This window comes from Schistocerca piceifrons, chromosome X (assembly GCF_021461385.2).
Source record: "Schistocerca piceifrons isolate TAMUIC-IGC-003096 chromosome X, iqSchPice1.1, whole genome shotgun sequence".
Classification (NCBI taxonomy): Eukaryota; Metazoa; Arthropoda; class Insecta; order Orthoptera; family Acrididae; genus Schistocerca; species Schistocerca piceifrons.
The window spans coordinates 81164276-81183315 of record NC_060149.1 but is presented as its reverse complement, the minus strand read 5'-3'; the positions used below and the strand labels follow the sequence as shown (position 1 = coordinate 81183315).

At 40.0% G+C, this 19040-nt stretch overlaps 1 protein-coding gene across 1 annotated transcript in view; it reads right to left on the bottom strand.

Annotated features, from left to right (window-relative positions):
* Nucleotides 1-19040, bottom strand: part of LOC124722185 (dynein axonemal heavy chain 7-like) — a 913348-nt gene that overhangs the window by 30569 nt on the left and 863739 nt on the right. Inside the window, exon 38 of the mRNA XM_047247384.1 lies at nt 5495-5803. Coding sequence (XP_047103340.1) covers nt 5495-5803 — 309 coding nt within the window. The remainder of the gene's footprint in view (nt 1-5494; nt 5804-19040) is intronic.

Genomic DNA, 19040 nt, shown 5'->3' with positions numbered 1-19040 from the left:
ACAGCCAACCAGTCGATACCGACGCGCCTCAAGTTTCCAGCCAGGGAGGCCACAGTACGGTTCGGTCATCGTGAATCCAGCCGCCGGGTAGTAACACAGCCATCGGCGAAGATTGAACAGGTTAAACGGGCTCAGGGAGCTTGCTTAAATCTGCAGGTCCGGCCAATCAGAGTGTTGGTAGATGGCGCCTTTATACGGTTGCTCACTCTGGTGGCAAGGGCAGCGCCGCCAGGGTAATCCGTATCGATAGTGGTGTGTACGCTGCCCCTAACCTCGCGACGACACATTCACTTGTGCCAGTTGTTGACATCGTACTCGCTGTGTGCTGAGCATGTTGTAGCACACCACGCCGAGTTGATGGCTGCTGTGTGGCGGCCGATACGACAGGCTTTTAGTTAGATTGGATAAAAACTAGATTTATCTTTGTATTGGACAATATGACATGTATTTATGTTCTTTAGTAATTACTATGGTGTTGAGATTTATATTTTATGTATTCTATGTTTAATGAGTAAATTATCTCCTCAAAGTAATTTTCAGACTGTTCATTCACAATAATGTCAGACAAATCCATGTCTCTGGCATCAGTTTTGATAGCAAGAGACTCTCAATCTATACATGGCAAGTTGAAGCCATCCCCTATTCTAACATCATGATTTGGAAAGGTATTAATGACATTATGCAAGTTCTCTCTGAAGTGTTCTATCACTAGAGGTCCTGAATGAGACAGTCTATAAAAGCATCTGATTGCCATTTCTGACTGGCCTTTGATGCTTAACTCCACCCAGACTAGTTCACTTTCAGAATCCATGTTAACCTTGCTAGATATTATGTAATTTTTTACTGCAGCAAATATGCCACTACCACTGGTTACAACCTATTCTGATGATAAATATTCCAATCTGAACTTAGGATTTTGCTGCTGTTCCTTTCCGGTTTCAACAAGCTTTCTGTTCCTAACAATAATTCTGGAATATTTCCTTGGATGCTCCAGTAGTTTACTGTTATCATGGACTCAACATCAGCACTGGAAAAAATGAAAGAAATGTTTACAATCTTTTCATATTTAATAGCTAACTCATTGGCTTCAGACCAAAAACTGGATAACCTGAGGGAATCTTTACTCTGCTCCTTCAGTTCATTTATGTCCTAACCAGAATTGATGAAAGTTGTATCATCTGCATAAAGGACAGATTTGCCTGGTATATTGCTAGGCATGTCATTTATGGATATTATGTACAGTAGTGGCCCAAGTGCTAGTCCTTGGCGAATACCTCTAGTAAAATTCAGAAAGTGTGGCTTTTGATCATTGTAACTTATGGTTGGTATCTTGTTATTGAGATAGGGTGTAATGAGGGAGCATTCATCTGCAGCTGTTCACACACTCGCCTTTCACATGGTGCCTTCCATGTCAGACTTCTGCACTGTGAATGTTGCATCGGACAGTTCTAGAGCCTCATTTCCTAGTGCTTTGGTGCCATTTTCATCTGCTCCGACAGACTGCTTGCTTGCACCTTACACAGTGCCGTTTGCGTCAACTGCGCCAGCCCAGCATCCATGTCATATGAGTGATACAAGGGACTCACATATGGAATGAGCTGCACCTTCGTTGCCACCACCAGGCCGCTTACCGACCCTGCCCGCACTATCTGGGGACAACCCAGCAATGTGGTTTGCACTACTGGAGAACTTGTTTGAACTGTACTGCATCACTGATGACGATTCAGAATTCCTGTGCCTCATGACTCAAATGCGTGGCCACACAGACCTGATCTGCAACCTACTTCTGATGCCGCCACTAACTTCAAAGTATGATTTCGCAAAACAGACTATCATCAATCACCTTTCGCGTTCCCCACAAGAGGTTATTCTGCGAATACTGCACAAGGAACATCTCAGTGCCTGCACCCTATCTGAGCTTTGGCACCAGCTGTGCCTCTTGAGCAGATAATGCCTGACGAAACCCTGTGGTCGGTGTGGTTATCAAACCTGCCTGCAGATCTCCAGGTTCATCTCCTCCCCCACGCCCTGGAATCCATCAGTTTGCACCTGCAGATGGCTGACCAGTTTTAGTCACTCACACACCAGTGCTACCAGCAGGAGATCATGCCACAGATTGGTACTCCTGCACTGGTACCTCTCCCAGCTGCAGGCAGCGGCAGGCTGTGCTCGGCCTCCCAGATTGCAGCGCCACCTGGCACTCGGCATGCACACACTCCGCCCACTGAGCCGCTGTATATTGCACCTGCACCTACTACCCTGCAGTACAAAACTGAACACATAGAGGATGATCAACCACCTCCTCTTCCAACGTACCCTCACTGTTGGTACCACACCATATTTGGCGACTACACAAGGAAGTGCCGTCCCCCTATGCAAGCATCCGAAAAGCCAATCATCCGATATGCGCCAACCCATGCTACATTCCATCCATGTCTCTGTCCTGTCAAATGGCTGCCTTTAGGTCAAAGACTGTTCTTTGAGCTGCAACTTCTTTGTGGACACTGTGGCTGATGTCTCAGTCATACCTAAATTGATGGTCACATGCCCCCTCACATGCACACGCTCTCTCCTGTGAGCCGTGAACTCATCAATACTCGAGACCTGCAGCTCTGTCGAGCTTCAAATCTGCCTCTCTAAAGGAATCTCCCTCCCCTGGATTTTCCATGTGGCGGACATCAGAACCAATCCTGGGAATTGACTTCTTATAATCTTTAAACGTCATTTGAGGTTCTCTGTTTCACCACACCTGTAACTCCAACATCCCATGTGACTGTGCTCTACCACCTGCTCCGAGTGTAAACGCCATTAACTGGTTAGTGCATCAGTGAGTGGCTCACGCGAGCAGGTCTTGTGCAACTTTGAATCGCATCCTGGCAGAAAGTGCCAAGACATATGCCCTCCGCTGTGAGAATGCCGTTTTGCAATATCGCATTGCACCCAACAGGACGAGCTTGTGCAATTACAGCCTACATCTAATCACACCATTCAGCAGTGCCAACACCCGAGCCTGCATCTGCCACACCTGACAGGTCTGCTGACAACAGCACATAGGTTAGCAACACCATACCTATCTCATGAGACTCCAGTCGCAACCACACAGTGTTACCACTGCCTCCCCCACCCCCATCAAATGGTGTGTCCCATCTCTCACTTGTTTCACAAACTGACACACACACTCTCATGAAAATCCAGCTGTTGAACATTCAGTTTCCAACATCATGAACGGAACTGTTCACCACATCATCACATCTGAGGGCCCATCTATTCGTCTCAAGGCTCGTCGCCTTAACCCAGCTCTGACCACGCCCATGCCACCACGTGAGCGCCTGCCCAGTGTGTTGATAAACATTTACCCCCTCTTGAACCTCCTCACAAGGCTTGCTCCATAGCTCCATGTGTGTCAGCAGCGTCGCCACCGTTGAGCGTGCCTCTCTCGCACACTACAGACAATAGTCAGCATCTACGCACACCACTCGTGCCCGCCTCATGCTCAGTACTCTCAAATTCCATCCGCGCTAGCCGAACATAACAAAAACGTGACTTTTTCGCTGCCATTCCCCTCTTGAGCAGACAACTATGCTGCTTCCAAGCCATGTGCCCCTAATAAATCAACCGACACCACACCCTGCCTGTGCGCAGTCGTTGAACATTCAGTTTCCAACGTCATGAACGGAACTGTTCACCACATCATCACATCTGAGGGCCCATCTATTCGTCTCAAGGCTCGTCGCCTTAACCCACTCAAGTTATGCTCGGCTCGCCAGAAAATATAGGAACTTCTTGAGGCGGGAATTTTACATCCCTGGTTGTCACCCATACACCTCACTCCTAAACAGGACGGCTCCTTTTGTATGTGTGGCGATTACAGATGCTTGAATGCTAGAACTGTGCTGGTCAAATATCCTATATGAAACAGTTCCAACTTCACTCAGCTACTCGTGGGTGCTATAATTTCCAGCGCACTGAATTGCAAACACGCTTATCACCAAATCCCAGTTGTACCCAAAGACATTTTGAAAAAGGCAATTAGCACCTCTTTCGTGTTGTATGAGTACCAGTTCATGCTATTTGGGTTAAAAAACACCACCCAGATGTGACAACGCATTATTGGCTCTCTCTTACTCCAGCTTGACTTCTATTTAGTACATCTCAATGATATACTGATCTGCAGCAAATCTGCACAAGATCATGAACACCACATGACGATAGTAAAGGACGCTCCCTCATCAAATGGAATGGAGATCAGCACTGACAAACTGCAACTGCACCAACAATCTGTCCAATTCTTGGGGTACACAGTCTCGGCCACCAGTATACACACCCCTGAACCTAAGGCGCAATCAGTCTTATACATGCCACTCCCTACCACATACAAAGAGCCCCTTAGGTTCCTGGGAACGATAAACTACTACTGTCGTCATTTGCCTGCAGCAGCCGACAAATAGGTAGAGGCAGTGTGTTTACTTTCATCAGAGTAAGTAAGGACTTATGAAGTAAGTGTTGCATATGCTTTTGTAAACAGTCAATGTTTTAATTTCTCATCTTTTTCATTTTTTGTCCTCATTTGCTCAATTTAACTCTGAAATTAATTTTTTCCACCCTTTGCCAAACCTAAAATTTTGCTCCCTAGTCTTGCCTAGTGTTAGAAATGGCCCTGGTTTCAAGGATAACTTCTATCAATGTAATTAAGAAAAGCTGGTGCTGGAGGTAAGGATCTAGGTGGCATGGGTTGTGTACCAGCATTTCAACTTGAACATACTGTACTCAGCAGCACGTTTCACCACTGGGTGGTACCGCACACTTGCTGTTGTCTCCCTCCAATTCATTAATTTTTGTGTGACAATAGACAATCGGTTCAGTATAAGTCTTCCTGACATATTCTGTGTGCAAAGAATATCCATACAAACTTCAATGTAAGGACGGTGGAACTGCTATTAAATGGAGTTAAAATATGTTAATTCAGTAATTACAAACAGACACAATTCAAAACGAAACAGGGACATAACAGAGGAATATGGAGCCAGATATAATTATGAGCTGTGTAATTAATATGTAGTGGTGGTGCTCCAAGACTAAATTTCACAAAGTATGAGGACAAATAGTGCATATAAATTTTTACCCTCACGGACATAACAGAGGAATATGGAGCCAGATATAATTATGAGCTGTGTAATTAATATATAGTGGTGGTGCTCCAAGACTAAATTTCACAAAGTATGAGGACAAATAGTGCATATAAATTTTTACCTTCAGGGACATAACAGAGGAATATGGAGCCAGATATAATTATGAGCTGTGTAATTAATATATAGTGGTGGTGCTCCAAGACTAAATTTCACAAAGTATGAGGACAAATAGTGCATATAAATTTTTACCCTCTTAGTGTTGCATGTCATTAATATGAATGGAAACAATGAACAAAAACCAATATCATCATGAAAATTTCCCTAACATAAATAACTGAATAATCTTCTGAGTAATGATTACTTACTTTAAAAAAATTTACACGTTTTTGCAGATCTGAGATGTAGCTACCTAGTAGTTTCACACTGGGATATGATGCTTTAATCCAGAGAGAAGGAACTCGATTCTCCACCAAGGAAAGGATAACATCTTCAAATGTAGAAGTGAGGGATGATAAACCATTAACACAATCTAGAAGTGTATGAAGACTAGTTTTAATGGTGTTTAACAGAGTATTGAAACGTCCAACTTCTTGATTCAGTACTGAATTCATGGTTTCTTGATAGAGTGCTGGATACTTATCATATATATATTTTTCATCAAATTTATCTGGTATCTGTAAAGCAAAGAAATTCATTAGCATTAATCAAGAACATATATATCTGAAAGTTATTTATTTAATATCAATGAATAAGAAACATGAACTAAAAATACAAATTATTGCACTGTTATTTCCTCAATAATTGTGATTTATCTGCATTTGGGTATATAGGTTGTTCATATAAAAATAAGATGAAACTGATTTGAATGGCTTCATATACCTCTAGGTTAAAATATTTGACAGTTATTTGTCATATTAAGTGTTAGTGGATGTTCCAGAACTCTCTTCAAAACATTTAGAGCTGTAGTAAGAGGGTTTGTTTACATGAGATGTGTAAGTGATAAATACATGGAGTGTTTGTACTGTGACATAAATGAAAACTATGAGTCTAAGAGCAGCAAATTATTGACCAACAAGTGTTTCAGTGAAGATGGTTTATAGTCATAAATATTATCCAAGATTCCATTTGCTTTCTCTAATAGAAGTTCTGGTGTTTTATCAATGATGATAATGTTACTGTTATCAACAAAGAGAACTTTTCCTCCATCTCTTATAATACCTCAAAAAGTCATTATATAAAGGTTGATTATAATTAGAGTTCCAGTTTCAAAATGCTGTAAAAAATGAACCACTGCTTTGAATGACATCAAATTTGAATGGAATATTATCAAAGAAGGGGGAAATGTTATCAAAAAATGTTTTACAACTAGCTGGCACTGTAAGTGACAGAATATGCAAAATAAAAGACAAGCAATATGCAGCTGTGCCTCAGATTGTGTCAGAGACAGTCAGCATGACTGTCTCAATGTAGGATCACGCACTGCTGGTAAGGCTCTTTTAATAGAGTGGTGCCTGTGTGCTAGTAACTCTGCAGAAATTCTACACATGGATACAGAAAAAGGCATTGCTCCAATGTTTGCGAAAGGCGTGGAGAAACTGATATTAAAATTTACGAGGGTCAGTCAAAAAGTAATGCCTCCTATTTTTTTTTCTACGTTTAATTGTCAGGAAATTTAAATGCAATTACATAGGTTGAAAACCACAACATTGAGGATCATTTTGTCATTTTTCAATGTAATCTCCGCCCATCTCTACAGTTTTGGTCCATCTTTGAACAAGGGCATGTATCCCAGCACGGTAAAAATCACAGCTCTGCTTCCTAAGCCATTGACGCACGGATGTTTTGACGGCCTCCTCATCTTCAAAATGAATCCCATGATGAGCTTCTTTTAGTGGCCCGAACAGATGGAAGTCTGATGGTGCCAGGTCAGGGCTGTATGGGGGATGAGGCAAAACTTCCCATCCAATTTTGACAATCTCGTCAGAGGTGTGACGACTGGTGTGTGGTCTTGCATTGTCATGCAAAAGAAGAACATCTGCCATTGATTTTGTTGGGCGAACTCGCTGAAGACGTGCTTTAAGTTTGTTGAGGGTTGTGACGTATTGAACAGAATTTATTGTGCATCCCTGCTCCAAAAAATCAACCAGAATCACACCCTCTGTATCCCAGAAAACTGTTGCCATAACTTTCCCTGCCGATCGCACAGTTTTGAATTTTTTCTTCCTCGGCGAGCTTGTGTGACGCCACTCCATTGACTGCCTCTTTGATTCGGGTTCAAAAAAATGCACCCATGTTTCGTCCCCGGTCACAATTTTTTTCAGAAACTCATCTCCCTCCAAACGGAAGCGCTGCAAGTGTTGGGAGGCTATTGTTTTCCTTGCCTCTTTATTCTGATCGGTTAACATTCTTGGAACCCACCGTGCACAAACTTTTGAGTACCCCAATTGTTTAATAATCGTGATCACACTGCCTTTACTAAGAGAAATAATGCGACACACTTCATCTGCAGTCACCCGACGGTCACCACGAATGATGTCATCAACTTGCTGAATGTTGTGTGGAGTCACTGCACTCACCGGCCTGCCGCTCCGCTTTTCGTCAGTCAACGGTGTTTGCCCTTCAGCTTCCTTACAACGACGAACCCATCGTCTAACAGTGCTGACATCCACTGTCACAACACCATACACCTTCTTCAGTCTTTCATGAATGCGTATGGGCGTTTCACCTTCTGCATTCAAGAATTCAATCACACAATGCTGTCTCAAATGAACATCGATGTCGGCCATCTTACAAACTTCTGCTGTGCTGCCACCTGTTGACACAGAAAGTTACTACTGCAGTGGATTGCAGAAGAAGGTTTGAGGAATGGCGTCAAATTCAAATTTTTCACTTAACTTAATTTCTTTAAGTAGAAAAAAAATGGGAGGCATTACTTTTTGACCGACCCTCGTAGAAGATAGGTTCCTTTAAAGTGCAGTCTACCAGAGCAAGGAAAACAGGTGATCGAACATCAGTAGGAGATGTGATGACAGCATTACAGGAGGTTTTGAGTGGAAGTGTGCAAACATGCATTGCATGGGGAATTACCCAAACTTTGGATATACCTGTGAGCAAAGTGCATAAAATTCTACAAAACATCCTGCATTGATATCCATGCAAGATTTCCCATGTTCAGGAATTGCTGCATGCTAACCAGCCAGTAAGACAAACATCTGTTCTAAAGTGTCTTGCTTGCATGGAAGCAGACTATGAATGGCAATGGAACATTCTATTGAGAGATGAAGCCCATTTTGATCTCCAAGGACATGTCAATACCCAGAACTGCAGAATACAGTATGGGTGTAGTAACACTGTTCACGTTTACGTCGCACTTCACTTAGCATAGACCGGGACTGTGTCCTAGGCATGCCCGATGTTAACTCACTGGACACGACCCGTGCTGCATGAGTTGTTGTTGTTGTTACGCCGGCAGAGGTCGCGTCCGAATTCTCGCATGCCCTCTGGTGGACGGGACTCTACTTGCGGCAACTACCGTCCATGACACGCTGTGCCGATGTGTGCCTCCCGTGATCTTTCCGGTGGCTACTGCAACGGGCAATGGAAAATCCACTTGCACATCAACTGTTGTTGCTTTATTCTGTGAAGATAATTGTGTGGTGTGGGTTGACAACCCTGTTTGTAATTGGGCAGTATTTTTTCAAGGAGATGGGTCCTGTGGGTTCTGTTACCTTTATCATCACTGGCAAATGCTATGAGACTCTTTTGTATACAAATCTCATCCAGACGCTTCAGTACTGTGAATGTGTGGCTAGGATCATTTTTATGCAAGATGATACTCTTCTGCACATTGGACAGCCAGTGAAGCAGATGCTGCAGAGGCATTTTGGAAATGCTAGAATTATCAGCCATCATTTCCCTACAACCTGGGCCTCCAGATCACCTGACCTTAATCCAGTTGACTTCTGCTTGTGGGGTTATCTGAAAGATGCTGTGTTCAGTGCTCCAGTTACAAACATAGCTTAACTGCAGGCATTCACTGTGCAACACATTCTTAATATGACCCTTGACATACTTTGATCTGTTATGGAACACACTTTGTCTCAGTTTCAACTTGTGGCAGAAAATGTTGGACAGCATATTAAACATGTATTGTACCAGTGTCACGACAATTAAAAATCAATTTCATTCTTAATTTTTGTGTTTTTTGGTCTCAGGACAGTTAAAGGCTGATGTCAGTGTTACTTTTAATGTGGTTTTCAGTCTCAGGAGAATTAAAGACTGATTTTTTCCCATCTGATGTGTTACAACCCTGCTGTGGTGGATGGGCTTACCTAGCTAACAGTGCCACAAATGTTGAATGCCAAACTTGTGTATACATGCACATTGCACAGTGTGGTTGTTTTAATGTACAACACACACCATAGTAATTGTATTGTTATTCATCTGTCATTTGTAGGCAAACCCATTTATGTTATGATTCTTACAGCACTATCTAAAGGGAAAGTTTTAATTTTTTGTTTGTTTTCATAACACTTACACCTTCTTTGATAATATTCTCTTCAAATTTAACATCATTCTGGACAGTGGTTCTTTTGTTACAGTGTTATGAAAATGGAACTTCAATTACACACACCAAAAAAAGTTGTGCATCACCTCAGTTCCAAGAGTTTAAGAACCTGTACAGAAAACTGGAATAGAGGTCAACATAAACATCATGTCCACCCTTTTTATTGCTCATGAAAACCACACATTGCATGTTGTACCACCATACAGCAAGACCTTCAGAGGTGGTTGTCCTGATTGCTGCACACACTGGTACTTTTAATACCCAGTAGCACCTCCTCTTGCATTGATACATGCCTGTATTCATTGTGGCATACTATCCACAAGTTCATCAAGCCACTGTTGGTCCAGATTGTCCTGCTCCTCAATGTCAATTCAGCATAGATCCGTCAGAGTGATTGGTGGGTCATCCATAAACAGCTATTTTCAATCTACCCCAGGCATGTTTGATAGGGTTCATGTTTGGAGAACACGCTGGCCACTCTAGTCAAGTGATGTCATTATCCTGAAGGAAGTCATTCACAAGATGTGCACGATGGGGGTGCGAATTTTTGTCCATGAAGATGAATGCCTCTCCAATATGATGCTGATATGGTTGCACTATCGGTCAGAGGATGGCATTCATGTATCGTACAGCCATTACAGTGCCTTCCATGACCACCAGCAGCATACATCCGCCCCACATAATGCCACCCCAAAACAGCAGGGAACCTCCACCTTGCTGCACTCGCTGGATAGTGTGTCTAAGGCATTCAGTCTGACTGGATTGCCTCCAAACACTTACAATGATTGTCTGGTTGAAGGCATATGTGACGCTTATTGGTGAAGTGAACATGATGCCAATCCTGAGCTGTCCTTTTGGCATGTTGTCGGGCCCATATGTACTGCACTGCATGGTGTCGTGGTTGCAAAGATGGACCTCACGATGGACATCAGGAGTGAAGTTGTGCATCATGCAGCCTATATCCCACAGTTTGAGTCATAACACAATGTCCTGTGGCTGAACAAAAAACATTATTCAACATGGTGGCTTTGCTGTCAGGGTTCCTCCGAGCCACAATCCGTAGGTAGCAGTCATCCAGTGCAGTAGTAGTCCTTGGGCGGCCTGAGCAAGGCATGTCATTGACAGTTTGTGTCTCTCTGTATCTCCTCCATGTCCAAACAACATCATGTTGGTTCACTCCAAGATACTTGGACACTTCCCTTGTTGAGAGCCACCCCTTCCTGGCACAAAGTAACAATGCAGATGTGATCAAACTTCAGTATTGACTGTCTATGCATGGTTGAACTACAGACAACACGAGCCGTTTACCTCCTTCCTGGTGGAATGACTGGAACTGATTGGCTGTTGGATCCCCTTCATCTAATAAGTGCTGCTCGTAGATAGTTGTTTACATCTTTGGGTGGTTTGAACTGTCTGTACTGAATTACTCAGTTAAACTTACAAAATGACCTATACAGAGGCTTCCTATATGTTTGGTGTCATAAATCATTTGGTCATTATCTTTAATTACTAAATCATTTTGTTCCCTGACAAACACTCCTAAAAATGGATTCTAACTATGCTCCATACTCTTTTGATTTTATTTTCAAAATTATTAAACTCTGAAATGAGAGGCATACCTTTAATTTTTTAAATAACTCTTCTCATTAAAGAAAAATATTTTACATAAAATGTACATATTTCTTGATACTTTAATCCATTTTGTTATAGTAAAGCATTAAATTTAGGATTTACATTTACTGCCTCATACACCTCTATCCAGCAGCTCTATCCAACTGATGGCTTGCAGATTCCTTCCAAAGATGTCTATTGTGAGGCCATTACTAGTCTGATTGCTTTTATAACACATGACTTATAGTTGTTGCATTGTCCTCAGTTGCCAGAGACACTGGTCATGTATGTGTGTGCTTGCCATCTGGCCAAAAGTTCATATATTTAGCAGTAGTTTGGTGTGACTGTCTGCAGCTCAGTGTCTCCTCTATATGGTGAGTAGCTATCTATCTTTTTTGTAACATTGTAATTATTCCATCCTGCATTTTCCATTGTTTCACATCTATCATTTTCCATTTGTGATTATTTTTCACATGCATGACATCTCTTCCTTTCTCCATATGCTTCTACTGTAGGAAGTTTCTAATTTATAATCTTCAGAATTTAAAATTTCCGTTCCTGTACTTAAATAGTGCTCATATAGGCAAAGAAAGAATGTCAAGTAAATATCCATTTACTGTTAGGCCACATTATTTGGTTGGTTGTATCCACAGTCCTACAATATTTTTGAAATGACTAAATTTTCTATCTGAATTGCAATTTCTGCCATTTTGCCATTCTCAAGTGACAGCTCCTTATGAAGTTCATCAATGCATAATTGACATCAGGACAGAGTACTCTTAAAAGGGACAATGTGTATTTACACACTTCACAGTGAGCTGTCATTTGAGGATTGCAAACAGGTGTAAATCATGATTGTTAATAAATTCATTTATTGATGGTACTGATGGAAAATGTTGTCATTTACACTTATTGTTTTACTTAGCCAGTGATGGCATTGATGGCCAAAATCAACATTGACAGCCAAATCGTATTAGAAACAATGAGAAAAATGATTGTCTTTGTCTTTCTGTTCCAACTGTTGTCTTCTCTCATGTGCTCTGGACTCAAGTGTTCTCTTAGTATTGTGTATGTACTAATTGAATTCATATAAATAAAGTGTCTAATTCATGGCAACAGTATCCAAAGATTATTCCATGTACTCACCAGTATCAAATTATGACAAGTTAAATTGCAGCTGCTCAACTAATTGAAGAGGTATTGGGGGGTATCAAAAGCAAGGAACATGTGACAGGTGTATACCTAGACATGGAAAAAGCCTTTGATTGTGTAAATGTTGAGATCCTATTAAACAAGCTATGGAACATGTGCATTAGAGGTGTTGCTTATGACCTAATAAAGTGTTATATGAGCAGTGGAAAACAGTTTGTTCTGCTTAAAACGGAAAGTGGTGTCTACAAATCAGAGATCAGGTCTCTGTGTTGGGCCCCCTTCTGTTCTTGATATTAAATACTGTACTATAAATTTCAAAACTGTCCATTATGTGTAAAAAGGTATCATATAATAATGTGTAATAATGTAACAAAAGAAATTGTTCAGTTTTGTAATGAAAGCCACTTAAATGTAAGTGCCAGTAAAACATGTTTGATGGAGTTTAACAAAGGAATTTTGAACAATGAAATTAAATTATAACTTGGCAAAGAATTGGTAAAGAAAGAGTCTAGTGTAAAATTCCTTGGTCTAACAATCCAAAGCAACCTGAAATGGGACACATTTATTGACTCCCTAGCAACTAAGTTGTCAAAAAATATTTTTGCAATCAGTACTATTAGCAAGTTCTGTAAAGACACTGTAGTCCTAAAGACTGCATACCATGCTCTTTTCTCCTCTCACTTGAAATATGGTACTGAAATTTGGGGGGCAACAACCAAAGTTAATCTATATAAGCTACTCATTCTTCAAAAAAGGGGTGTGAGAATAATCTGTGGAGCAAAATATAGGGAATCTTGTCGCAACTTGTTTCCAAAAACAGGGGTGTTAACTGTTATAAACACATGCATCCTAAAAGCCATATTGCTTGTGAAAAGGCTGCACCAAAACACTTATTCGGATTTCCACCAGTACAATACTAGAAATAAAGAAAGATTTTACATCAGCAGCCACAGAACAGCACTTTATGAAAAGGGGCCTCAATACACAGGTATAAAATTAGCTAATGCACTGCCTAGTGCAGTCATGACTTTTCCTACAATTAAACTGAAACATCAGCTTAAGAAATTTTTAGTAAACCACCCTTTCTACACATTAGAAGAGTACCATAATTATATGAAGAACAACAAATGCTTTGTGAAATTATGTAAATAGAAATCAGTAAACTTCTTACTGTAATTTTGTTGTAAATTAATGATGTATTCAGAAGAATGTGTCTTGTGCATTGTACAAATAACTGCAATCATTACTGTTTCTTTGTACATGTGTAGGCTACCATTTGATGTTAAATAAAGCTATTATTATTATTATTAAATAACAAAATTATGAACTTTGTTCCTCAAGCCCCTCATATACTGGTCCTGGTAGTAAATATACTTCCCAATTTCTCTATTACTGTCTTTCCACAACCTATGAATGTGGAGGTCATGCTTCATGTATTCATATACCCAGATAGCATAACTCAGACAACTTCAATGTTAGCTTTCACCACAGTCCCACCTACAGACTTAACTGCTGCAACTTGAAGAGGTATTTGGGATAAGTGGACATACAAAACATCAGATTACGAGAGACCTTTGAGAGAAATTGTCAGAATAACTAAAGGAAGACCATGAAGAAATAAATATAAAGTCTATGGCCTTTCTACTATATGTGGGAAATATATCTTCAAAAATTGCCAAAATAATGAAGACAAATAAAGTGGGTATGATCGTCCACCCACAGCCAAGATAGTAGCTCTTCTGGGATCTGTAAAACGTGATCTGCTATTAGGAAAGGTGGGTATTTAATGAAATTAACTCTTGGTGTGGTGAAAATTACATCAGACAAACAGTTCACACTGTACAATAACTGTCTACAAATATCAGATACATACCCACCTTCTACATCCCAACAAATCATGGCTTAGCACTGTATTTCTGCTGGCTGTTAGTTACTTAGTTAGCTAGTTTCATCTACCATGAATCATGCTTCACAATAAATTTTAATGATGTGGAGTGAGTCACTTACATTCACATTTCAAATTAATTTATAAATATGACTACATGCTGACCGTTTGTAAGTTTTATTTTGTTTTTTAAATATACAGATGTGAGTCAATAATTCCTGCCAATCACCTTTTATAGATTACAATAATAGAAATTATTCTACGGAACAGATGGAGTTGTCAAGGAGAAACTTATTAATTTTATCTTCAAATTTCACTTTGCTCTGTCTGAGACAATTTGTGCCACTAGGTAAGTGACTAAAATTTTTTTGACAGCATTGTGCACCCCTTTTTGTGTAAAAGACAACCTTAATGTGGAGTAATGATTTTTTTTTCATTCTGCTGCTGTAGTTATGAACATCATTGTTTCTTCTGAACTGTAGTGTATTGTTTACAACAAACTTCATGAGGGTATAAATCTACTGTGAGGCAGTAGACAGAACGCACAACTCCTTAAACAGATGTCTATGAGATGATTAAGGGTGAGCACCACATATTATACTTACAGCACATTTTTAAGCAATGAAAACTTTTTTCTTAAAAATGAGTTATAGTAGAACTTTATTCCATATGACATTATTGAATGACAATAAGCAAAATATGTCAACATACTGATTTGTCTCCCCCCAACATTTGCAATGATTCTAAGTGCAAATTTGGCTGAACTAAGTTGTTACTTACCATATAATAGCGATGCTGAGTCACAGATAGTCACAATAAAAAGACTGTCAGAAAATAAGCTTTTGGCGAACAAAGCTTTAGCATATTCCATCCTGGATTTTCCATAGTTTAATGTGGTTTGAACTAAGCTGTTTTAGGAGTTTGAAAGAGTGTTATTTCCATTATAAATTCTCATCAATATAAACACCTAATAATTTTGGAGTTTCCAACCTATTTATAATTTTCTCACCATGCATTATGTTTATCATTGGTGCAGTACTCCTAGCTGGTCAGAATTGAACATGTTACGTCTTTTTAAAATGGAGGGTGTGAACATTTGTCAAAAATCAGTCAGTGTTACTTTTGAGAACATTGTTTACCATTTCTTTTGTTTCTGTATGTACACTTGGATTGATTAGAGTACTAGTTTCCTCTCCAAAAAGAACGTGTATATTAGATGTAAGATTGTTTCCATGGATTATGGGGAAAGGCAAGATACCTGTGACAGACTCATCCTCTTGGTGAAAGGAAGCTGTAGAAATACAATTAACAAACAATTTGCTCAACTGAAATGAGGGTTTCCAAATGAACAGATCATGGATAGCACTCATTTCATGCCTGCACTTTAAAAGGAATTATTGTTATGTGTCTTTGTTGCCTGAATACCAATGTATGTCATTTATTTTAATAATTTCTGTGTTTTATTCTCAGATACATAAAGTTTTATCAGGATTCTGGTACCCTGTTTTGAAAGAAGTCAAAATAACAGAATAGCCCCACAGAATGTTTAAATATGCACAGAAAAATAAGGATAGCATATTTCATCTTTTTTTTTATGGGTGTTGCAATCTATATCAACCAGTCACTCAGTTGCTCCATTAATAGGTTGGACCTGAAGTATCTGTGTAATCAACAGAATTTTGAAGCTACTGGTATAGTCATTGATAGTTGTAAGCTAGTAATAATATCCTTGTACAGGTCATCTAAGGGTATCACCTTTGTGTTTCTAGAAAATTCGACATGCTGTTATATGTAGTTAGAGAGACAAAATAGTATTTGAATTTATAATTGATAATGATCACAATATGTTAAGTAAAGAAAGATTAAAGGAAGATAATATTAGGCCTAATGAAGAGTTAGAGTTTGAGAGTAGTAATGAGGAAGAGGACCATGCATTGCAAATTTTGGTGATAAGAATCTCAGTAAATTAGCTAACTATGCCTACTTTCATTCACTGCTTTCATATGGCATCATACTGGGGTAATTCATCATTGAGGAGAAAAGTATTCATTGCTCAAAAACGTGTAATCAGAATAATTGCTGGAGCCCACCCACGGTCATCCTGCAGACATCTATTTAAGGATCTAGGGATCCTCACAGTAACCTCACAGTATATATATTCACTTATGCAATTTGTTGTTAATAATCCAACCCAGTTCAAAAGTAATAGCAGTGTGCATAGCTGTAACACGAGGAGAAAGGATGATCTTCACTATGCAGAGTTAAATCTGACTTTGGCACAGAAAGGGGTAAATTATGCTGCCACAAAAGTCTTTGGTCACTTACCAAACAGCATCAAAAGCCTGACAGATAGCCAACTAACATTTGAAAATAAATTAAAAGAATTTCTAGATGACAACTCCTTCTACTCATTGGCTGAATTTTTAGATATAAATTAAGGGAAAAAAAACTTAAACATTAGTGTCATGCAATATTTTGTGTAATGTAATATCTTGTACAGACATCTTTTATTAACCTGACACGTTCCACATCATTACGAAGTGTCGTATTCATGATCTATGGAACAAGTATTAATCTAACCTAATCTCATGCTATCAGTCATTTGACCATGTCTGATAATTATTTTGGTAAGCAGGATGATAGTTTTTCCAGGGAAAGGATTAATGAGGATTTGTTGTATAAAGAAGATCTCATGGTAAGTAAAAATGAACTGTGTGGCATCCTATAGTAACAGCAAGTGTACAAGGGATACATGATAAGTGTTTACTGGGTAGTGGTAGTGATTTGAATGTCATTTCACAGGCATTTTTTGAATCTATTAAGAACACAGGGGGTATAGTAGTGATGCATGTTTCTGTAATAAACATTATTGGTGCTACTGGTAAGCTATCAAAAAGTGTGAAACAAGACATACTATTAACTGTGGAATTGGCAGGACAGCTGTTGGAGATAAATTTCTTGGTAATTCAAAATCTCAGCATTCATGTAATATTTGGGACTAATTTCTTGTGCAAATGGTGTGTAAATATTGATTTTGGTAGTGGTAAGTTTAGTTTTAATTGCAACAGAAGTAGGCATGTAGTATCATTTCTGGAAGGTATGGACAAGTTTGTGCAAACTGAAATAGATTTGCCATTAAGAGTTTTGACCACAGAGGAGGTTGCTGAGGAAGAAGAGAAGGAGAGAGTAAGGTTGGAAATAATAAAGGGAGTTTTAATTGTAATTTCTATAAACATCAAACAATGTGCAGTTTCAGTTCCTGTTATTGTGAGGATATACACTACTGGACATTAAAATTGCTACACCATGAAGATGACATGCTACAGACGTGAAATTTAACTGACAGGAAGAAGATGCTGTGATATGTAAGCGATCAGCTTTTCAGAGTATTCACACAAGGTTGGCACAGGTGGCGACACCTACAATGTCCTGAAATGAGGAAAGTTTCCAACCTATTTCTCATACACAAACAGCAGTTGACCGGCATTGCCTGGTAAAACCTTGTTGTGATGCCTCGTGTAAGGAGAAGAAATGCATACCATCATGTTTCCGACTCTGATAATGGTCGGATTGTAGCCTATCGCGTTTGCGGTTTATCATACTGTGACATTGCTGCTCACGTTGGTCAAGATCCAATGACTGTTAGCAGAATATGGAATTGGTGGTTTCAGGAGGGTAATATGGAACGCTATGCTAAATTCCCAATGGCGTTGTATCACTAGCAGTCGAGATGACAGGCATCTTATCCACACGGCAGTAATGGATCGTGCAGTCACATCTCGATGCCTGAGTCAACAAATGGGGATGTTCGCAAGACAACAACAACCTGCACGAACAGTTTGATGACGTTTGCAGGAGCATGGACTATCAGCTCGGAGACCATGGCTGTGGTTACCCTTGATGCTGCATCACAGACAGGAGCGTCTGCGATGGTGCACTCAACGACAAACCTGGGTGCACGAATGGCAAAACGTCATTTTTTCGGATGAATCCAGGTTCTGTTTACAGCATCATGATGGTTGCATCCGTGTTTGGTGACATCGCGGTGAATGCACATTGGAAGTGTGTATTCGTGATCGCCATACTGGCATATCACCCGGCATGATGGTATGGGGTGCCATTGGTTACACGTTCGGTCACCTCTTGTTCGCATTGATGGCACTTTGAACAGTGGACGTTATATTTAAGATGTGTTATGACCCGTGGCTCTACCCTTCATTCAATCCCTGCGAAACCCTACATTTCAGCAGGATAATGCACGACCACATGTTGCAGGTCCTGTACGGGCCTTTCTGGATACAGAAAATGTTAGACTGCTGCCCTGGCCAGCACATTTCCCAGATCTCTCACCAATTGAAAATGTCTGGTCCATGGTGGCTGAGCAACTGGCTCATCACAATACGCCAGTCACTACTCTTGATGAACTGTGGTATCATGTTGAAGCTGCATGGGCAGCTGTACGTGTACACGCCATCCAAAATCTGTTTGACTCAATGCCCAGGTGTATAAGCCCGTTATTACGGCCAGAGGTGCACACAAATTGCGTGAAAATGTAATCACATCTCAGTTCTAGTATAATATATTTGTCCAATGAATACCCATTCATCATCTGCATTTTGGTGTAGCAATTTTAATGGCCAGTAGTGTACAAGGGTCTGATTTTTGGTCTCGAGTTTCAGATGAAGAACTTGTATTT